The sequence below is a fragment of the Octodon degus genome, unplaced genomic scaffold (genome assembly GCF_000260255.1).
Source record: "Octodon degus isolate 3935 unplaced genomic scaffold, OctDeg1.0 scaffold00257, whole genome shotgun sequence".
Lineage (NCBI taxonomy): Eukaryota > Metazoa > Chordata > Mammalia > Rodentia > Octodontidae > Octodon > Octodon degus.
The window spans coordinates 2,481,859-2,488,959 of record NW_004524833.1 but is presented as its reverse complement, the minus strand read 5'-3'; the positions used below and the strand labels follow the sequence as shown (position 1 = coordinate 2,488,959).

General features: G+C 45.2%; 1 protein-coding gene across 4 annotated transcripts in view; it reads left to right on the top strand.

Annotated features, from left to right (window-relative positions):
• Positions 1-3,884: 3,884 nt before the first annotated feature.
• Prkab2 (protein kinase AMP-activated non-catalytic subunit beta 2) overlaps positions 3,885-7,101 on the top strand; it is a 23,176-nt gene continuing 19,959 nt past the window's right edge. Inside the window, exons 1-2 of one of the 4 annotated variants that reach the window (XM_023706463.1) lie at positions 3,885-4,024; positions 4,239-4,419. In XM_023706463.1, the coding sequence (XP_023562231.1) occupies positions 4,264-4,419 (156 nt within the window). In that variant the 5' untranslated portion in view covers positions 3,885-4,024; positions 4,239-4,263. Of the gene's footprint in view, positions 4,025-4,185; positions 4,420-7,101 lie in introns of those variants that run through there. The other 3 variants (XM_023706462.1, XM_004646185.2, XM_023706464.1) reach the window with 3 other exon arrangements.

Sequence of the window (7,101 nt, the reverse complement as noted above, 5' to 3'; positions counted from 1 at the left end):
TCCTTTCCTTTCCTTTCCTTTCCTTTCCTTTCCTTTCCTTTCCTTTCCTTTCCTTTCCCTCCTTTCCTTTCCTTTCCTTTCCTTTCCTTTCCTTTCCTTTCCTTTCCTTTCCTTTCCTTTCCTTTCCTTTCCTTCTCTTTCCCTTCCTCCCTCCCTTTCTTTCAATAGGACTTCACCAAGTTGCTAATTGCCCAGGGTAGGCTTAAACTTGTAATCCTCCTGTGTCAGCTTCCCAATGCCTGGGATCACGGGTATGCTCTACCACACCCAAAAGCAAATTTCCTTAAAACTATTCTAAAATTGAAAATTATTATTATTGGTATCAGGAATTGAACTCAGGACCTTGCACTTATCAGGTAGGCGCTGTACCTCTGAGCTCTATCCCCAGCCTAAAAATTATGTTTTCAAAATATATTCATTCTCTTGGTGCAGAAATCAAATCAAAACTATAGTCTCGTGGAATTTTGTCAGAGGAAGAACAATGTTATACGGTATCATAGTTCCATTCATTTTAATTACATTTCCTTGATTACTCTCAAATTAAATTGATCTAATGGAGTATAATATAACTTGCCATAGCACTGTTGTTTCTTTTGCTACATAAGTATGGACTGTACCTGTAGAGGTGGTGGCAGGGCTTGTGGGGCTGGAATGCAGATACAAGATGTAAAGATAATTTATAAGCACTTAGAAAAGTTCTTTCTTGTAGCTAAGTGTATTAAGTGAGTGACTCCTATTAGCAAGATTTATGGATGTTGAGGGAGAGAATATACATTAATGAGGTAATATTACTATATTTAATACTGAGTCTGTAGCTTGTTACTCTAGCAATGCTGATACAGTATTAAAAAATCCTTCAGACTGCCTATTTGGAATTTCCCAAAGTGCCATTTTTCCCCATTTACTCTTTTTTTTTCCCCCATTTACTCTTGTGCTGAACTCTCTTCATAAATTCTCCACCTGCCTGCTGAATAATGCCTTCAATCTGTGCAGCTCACAGATTGCAGAAGTAGAATAAGTATTCTACTTCCTTCAAGGGAGAATATCTGCATCATCTTTAAGATTAGTTCATTTGTTACTTCTTCCAGGACTAGCTTCCTGATCCCCAGTGTGAGCCAGTTAACCTTTGTTGGCACTGTCATTACCCCTACAGCATTCCTCAGTTATATGTGATGAATATCCTTATTACACTATATCATAACAACAAGGCCTCTTACATGTTTCCTTTTTGAATAAATTCCTTGGAGGCAGATACGTTGTGTCTCATGCAGTACCTGGAACATAGTAAGACCTAGTAAATCAATGATTAATTGAATAAACACATTTATATGGAAAGTAAAAACATGATTGAAGATTTATTTGCTTTTTTGTTTAGATAATATCTGGCTGTGTAGTTCAGGCTTGGCTTGAACTCACTATGTAGCCCAGGCTGGCTTCAAACTCACTGCCAACCTCCTGACTCAACCTCTCTAGTGCTGGGATTGCAGGCATGCATTACCATGTTCAGCATGATGAGATTTTAAAGGATTAAGTCAAATAGCAAGTACTTTTACCATAAACAACTAAGGAGATTAAAGAGTATTTAACACTTTGAAATGTCTGTATGCAAACATGTTCTCCAAAAAATATTCTGGACTAAAACACTGATCTGATTCATGACCTGATTCAGTAATATCTGTTACTTTTCTCTTGTTGCTGGGACAAAATACCTGACACCCAAAATTAAAGAAGCAAAGGTTCATTTGGCTCAGTGTGTGGAGGTTTCACTCCATACTCAGCTGGCTCGAAGGCAGAGTTTCTCATGGCAGAAGGCAGCAGCTCAAACTGGCGGAAAACAGCAAAACAGCAAGAGCAAAAAGGGAGGAGCAGTGGCAGAGAGCACGTTTCCCTCCCTCCTGCTGCATTCAGGCTGCCCACCTCAGGGTTGGTGTAGCACTCACAACCATAATCCCAGCACTGGATCATGAATTAATCGCCAACTCTAGAAGCCGCCCTATGAACACATGAGGCTTTGGGGGCACATCTAGACCCTAACCATAACAAATACGATATCACTAATGTTCACTGTGGTTTGAAACGTGTCTGTCTGTAAATTATTTTTTCAATCAAGCAGGACTTAGAAACTCAGGGTCTTAACACAAAGAAGAAAGTGGAGTGCATGTCTTCCCTGATCTTTATGGTGCCCAGCCCCTCAACACTTTTTCTCTTTGCTTTCTCAAATTTCCCAGCTCCTTTGAAGCCCTGGTCCGCTCTCTTGTGGTTATTTACAGACCTGTTTACTCCTTTTTATTTAGGGGATATTGCATTTATTTATTGTCTGGTTTACTCCCATTTTAGTGAAGATTCTATTTATTTAATTTAAGACAGGGTCATACTATGTAGTCTAGGCTGGCTTTGAGAGCATGTCAACCCTTCTGCCTCAGCAACCTAAATGCTGGGATTCCAGGCGTGCCCCACACTTGGAGAGAGAAGATTTTTAGCAATAAGCTCTATGCTTTTTTTCTATAGTAGTCCCCAAAACCAGCTTTTACCTCACCAACTCATTACTCCAGCCCTCTAATACCGACAGTCCCTCGATTCCACCGGTCTCTTTAGCAGTCTTCTCTGCCTTCAATGTCCAGCCCAGCTGCTATGTGGTCTAGCATGGTAAGCCAACCCTATGTGCACTCTCAACTCCTCTGTCAACCCCTTCCATACTTTGTTAGCTAAACTGCGCCTCTGGCACGTGCCTGCACTGAAAAGACCATGGTTAGGAATTTGAAGGGGCCAGCAAAAGCTTCCTGTAAAATACCACCATTTTCCTGTGAACTGTCTTGGGTTAAGAGCCAGAGAAGAGTTTTAATTATAGGGATGGATGCTAGACTTTAGAGTTTCAACTCAACAATATAAAAATGAACTTCTCAACAAATACAGCTGCACACTCCCGTCATTCTGCCTAACTGGCACAGCTTGTAAAAATATAGTGAAGAGTATTTAGGTGCCTTGCATTCCATGAATGTTTATTCGAAGCTTACTCTGTGCAAGTTGTGGACAGAGTACGAAAAGCAATTTAATCTCGACCTTTTTCTTTTCATGCTTTTCACACTTTCACGCGATCCGGTTAAAACGCAATTATGATCTCGTACATAAGGGACAGTCCCTCAGATTCTGCATATCTAACAAATCTCCAGCTAATATGAATGTGTTGGTCTGCTGAGCGGCAAGGGTTTCAGGTAGAAAATGGAACATGCATTTAATCATAATGCAAAGTTAGAATTTGTAACTATCTTAGAAGTTCCACTAATTATCATAAAATCCCCGATTTCTCCAAATCCAGGTTTATTTTATTTATTTATTTATTTATTTATTTATGGTACTGGGGATTGAACTCGGGGCTTGAGCTTGCCAATCTTTACTTTTTACACCTTTTGGGGTCTTAGTTCTTGCGTAGTTTGTTTGAATTTGCTTTATTTGGAGCCAGTCACTGCATAAGCAAAATCTTCGTCTAGGATAACGTTCTTCCCTTGGGAGTGATTTGGCACCAAGCTGCCTAGCAGGGTCTATCGTCAATTCACTCCACTTTGAGTTTTCTCCTGGAATCGCGTTCAGGGGAATGCTCCTCCTCCTGCTCTTGTGGGTTCCCCACAGCGCAGGGCTTTACCAACTAGCACCGACTGCTTCCTTCCTCTGCTTGGAGCCGCAAGTCAGTTCCCGTCTTCTGGGTAAGTACCAGGCCAGGGACCCCGGCCGCGAGCAGAACGTGGGAAGGGCGCTGAGGCCGCGAGCCCCGCCCCTTCCGGCCGCGAGGGGCGGAGCCTGGCCTGCGCCCGCCCCGCGCCGGAGGCCGCGCGCTCCCACCACCGAGGCCACGCGGCTAGAGCGGCGGCGGGCTGGCTCCGCGTAGCGGGCCTCATTTCCATTTTAGGAGGAAACCCGGATCGCCGGCGGGGGGCGCGGCTTCAATTTCAATAACTTTATTGGTGGGCTAGTCTCCAGCTCCTGCATCGCGCCCGCGGCTCCGGGAGGAGCAAGCTCGGCGTCGGAGGTGAGCAGGGCGCGCGCAGGGGGGCTTGGCGCTCCGGGGGCGCGGGTTTCCCGGGGGCGGGCCGGGGGCGGGAGAGGCTTCGGGGGCTGCGGGCGACCCCGCGGGCCTGGAGAGGACCGGGCCGGGCTTCCTGGGCGGGGATTCCCTGCGGTCCCCGGGCGCAGGGGCGGGGCGGGGCGTCCCTGACGCGGCCGCCGGGTGTTTCCCGCGGCAGGTGGCCCCCGACTCCGGCTGCAGCCATGGGAAACACCACCAGCGAGCGGGTGTCCGGGGAGCGCCACGGCGCCAAGGCGGCGCGCTCGGAGGGGGCGGGCGGCCCGGCCCCGGGCAAGGAGCACAAGATCATGGTGGGGAGCACCGACGACCCCAGCGTCTTCAGCCTGCCGGACTCTAAGGTAGGCACGTGCGGGCGCAGCCTGCTCCGCCACCCTCCGCGGGATCTTTTTCCTGAAGCTGAACTGGGTTAGTACTTCCCAGGGATGAATGTGTCAGGGGATGAATTATTCATGCGGTGTTGCCTCAGAACACGTCAGAGGAAGGATTCCTGTTTTCCTGGAGTTCTGACCAGCGTCTGAGCCACGTCTTTAGTTGGACGGGGACAGCTGATGCTTCCCCGGGACATCCTTGATTCTAACACCCGCGGGGTCCTTTTCGAGACCTTGGCTGAAAGTCTTGGTTGTAACCCCGGGTGGAAAATTTCCAAGGGTAGATTTGGGCTGAGCTGCCAACCCCGGATCTGTTTCTCACATTCGCCTTGAGGCGGCTAAAATTGTCACCCGACCTATCCGAGACGGTTCCCAAAGCAGAGAGAGATAAGGAACAGAACAGATCCTATACCTGTAGGGTCCATTTGATAACTCCTGTGGTGGAAAAAAGAATGTTTAGCACTCCCAAGGGGCGTGAAGGGATTAAGTAGAATTTTTGTACAGCCTCAGGGAAATAGAGTGTAGGCCTTCAAGCGGGGTGCGTCGGTCTGGGGCTGGGTATGTTTATGGGGATTTGGGGGTGGGATCTGAGGAACCTGTAAATGTGCAGAAAGCGACGATGAAAGGCAGTGGTCTTCGTCTGGAGAGGGGTTGTTAGCCCATTCGCAGGTGACAGCATCTCCAGTGATGGGGAAAACATCATTTTCTAAGTAAAATTTAGTAGCACAGGGTTATTTGCAAGTAAAAAGGAACGGCCAAAGCCCTTCTTCAGGTAAAAGAGTGGCCCAGGCTTAGGTTTTTTGAGACTGAGTTTGTATTCTGAACCTGCAGTTTTTATTAAAAGTACTATTTAAAATGACTTTCCTGTCACCTTTTTACCTATCTTTTTTTCCGTCCTACCTCAAAATGAATTTCTTTTTCCTGGAAACTTCTCTGTGCGGGTATCATTACCGCTCCTCTAGAAACTCTGCACTTTTGGTCCTTTTCCCTTTTGGTATGGCAGTGACCAGCCACCACTTGCTTATTTGAATACTTTTCCTAGTCCTGGGGATCAGTAAAAGGCAGCGTTTGGTGGCTCGACCTTCATCCCAGCATTGGTAGTTGTGGTGGCTGAAGCTCTGCTGCTTAGCAGAGATTTCAGAGCCAGTGATTCCAGATTTCTTCCCTCCTGTTAGGACTTCAAAATGTTGCCTGGGGTGAAAAATAACAACCCACACCTGCTTTTTGTAAACTTTGATTTCAGTTCTAACATCTTTCAGGAAGAGGAAATATTTGTCTTTTCCCCACATCTCCACTCCAGAAGGTAGGTGGAGCCGACAGCAATGTGATTACCTTTGTAGCATTGGTAATCATTTTTAGAGCTGTCCATATTAAATGCATTTAATTCTTTCAAGAAGTCTGTCTAGAATGGAATAGGGAAATGGAGGGATTGAGTAAGTCGGGGGTATCTGAATTTTTCATATTTCATCATTTTCCACTGAACTGGGGCTTCAGGGAATAAATGGAGTTTTGCCACACTGGTAGCACATGAAATTTGGATTCTGTGGTTTATTTTCTTGGATCCTAAGTGAGAGTGTCATCACAGAGTGACAGTGATTGGAAGGATGTTTCTAGGGGTCTCTTCTCCTCTGTTTTCATTCCTCTCCCACTTGAAGACTCCCTCATCTTTTGGGCTGACTACCCAGCTGTCCAAATTTACCTCAAGGCCTTCTCAAGATGATCAGCCTCATTTACTTTTACCCTTTTTCTACTTCCATGACTCAGGATTTTGGTACAGTGTATTTATCAAAATGTGACAGCAGCAGTTGGTGTCTTGAATAAGAGCCAGGTCGTTCTGTGGGAATCGGGGTCTATTTTGGATCATTCCTTTTTCTTCACCTCTATCTTATCATTAGTAAAATAAGGAAATTGGTACAGATAATTGCTAAGGAGTCACACAATTCTAAAATTTTTACAGTTCTTCATGTACTTTCTTCTCTCCTTTTACCTAAATGTCTTCAAACTATAATTTTAACCATTCTTCTGCCTCTTCCTGGTGCTTTTGCTGACTTGGAGTAAACAATCTCTCCGTTAGTCAGCTGTATTCGTTCCTACCACAGAAATGTCATGTCATAAGTGGAAGGGCTTTGCTCCAAAGCTAGGCGTATTAATAGTTCATAGCTTTAAAAATCTAAACTGAAAATCCTGTCATAAAAGTAATTGCTTTGAGTGCTAACCTTTTTTCAGTACACTAATTCGGTGTTTCTCAGTATTGTTTGCACATCAAAATCCCCCAAAATTTGCTTTAATACTTTGTGGAAAATTTGAAACATTTACAGACTAGGGAGAATGATCCATTCTGTATGCCTGTCACGCAGTTGAAACAGTGATCAAATCATGAATGAATACACGTCGTCTGTTTCTCGGCCCATTGTCCCTCAACCAATTCTTTTGAAAATAATTCCTGATATTGTAATAAATATTGTCTGTAGGGGCTGGCGAGATAGTTCAGTGGTCTAAAGCGCCTGCTTAGGCAGGCATGCAGGGACCTCCGTTCAATCCCCAGCACCACATGCCATGCCAACCCCACCCACAGGGTGGGCTGAGCTGACCATAAAAAAAAAAAGAAAGAAAGGAAACATTAAAAAAAAAAAAAGAAATGAGTTATTTATT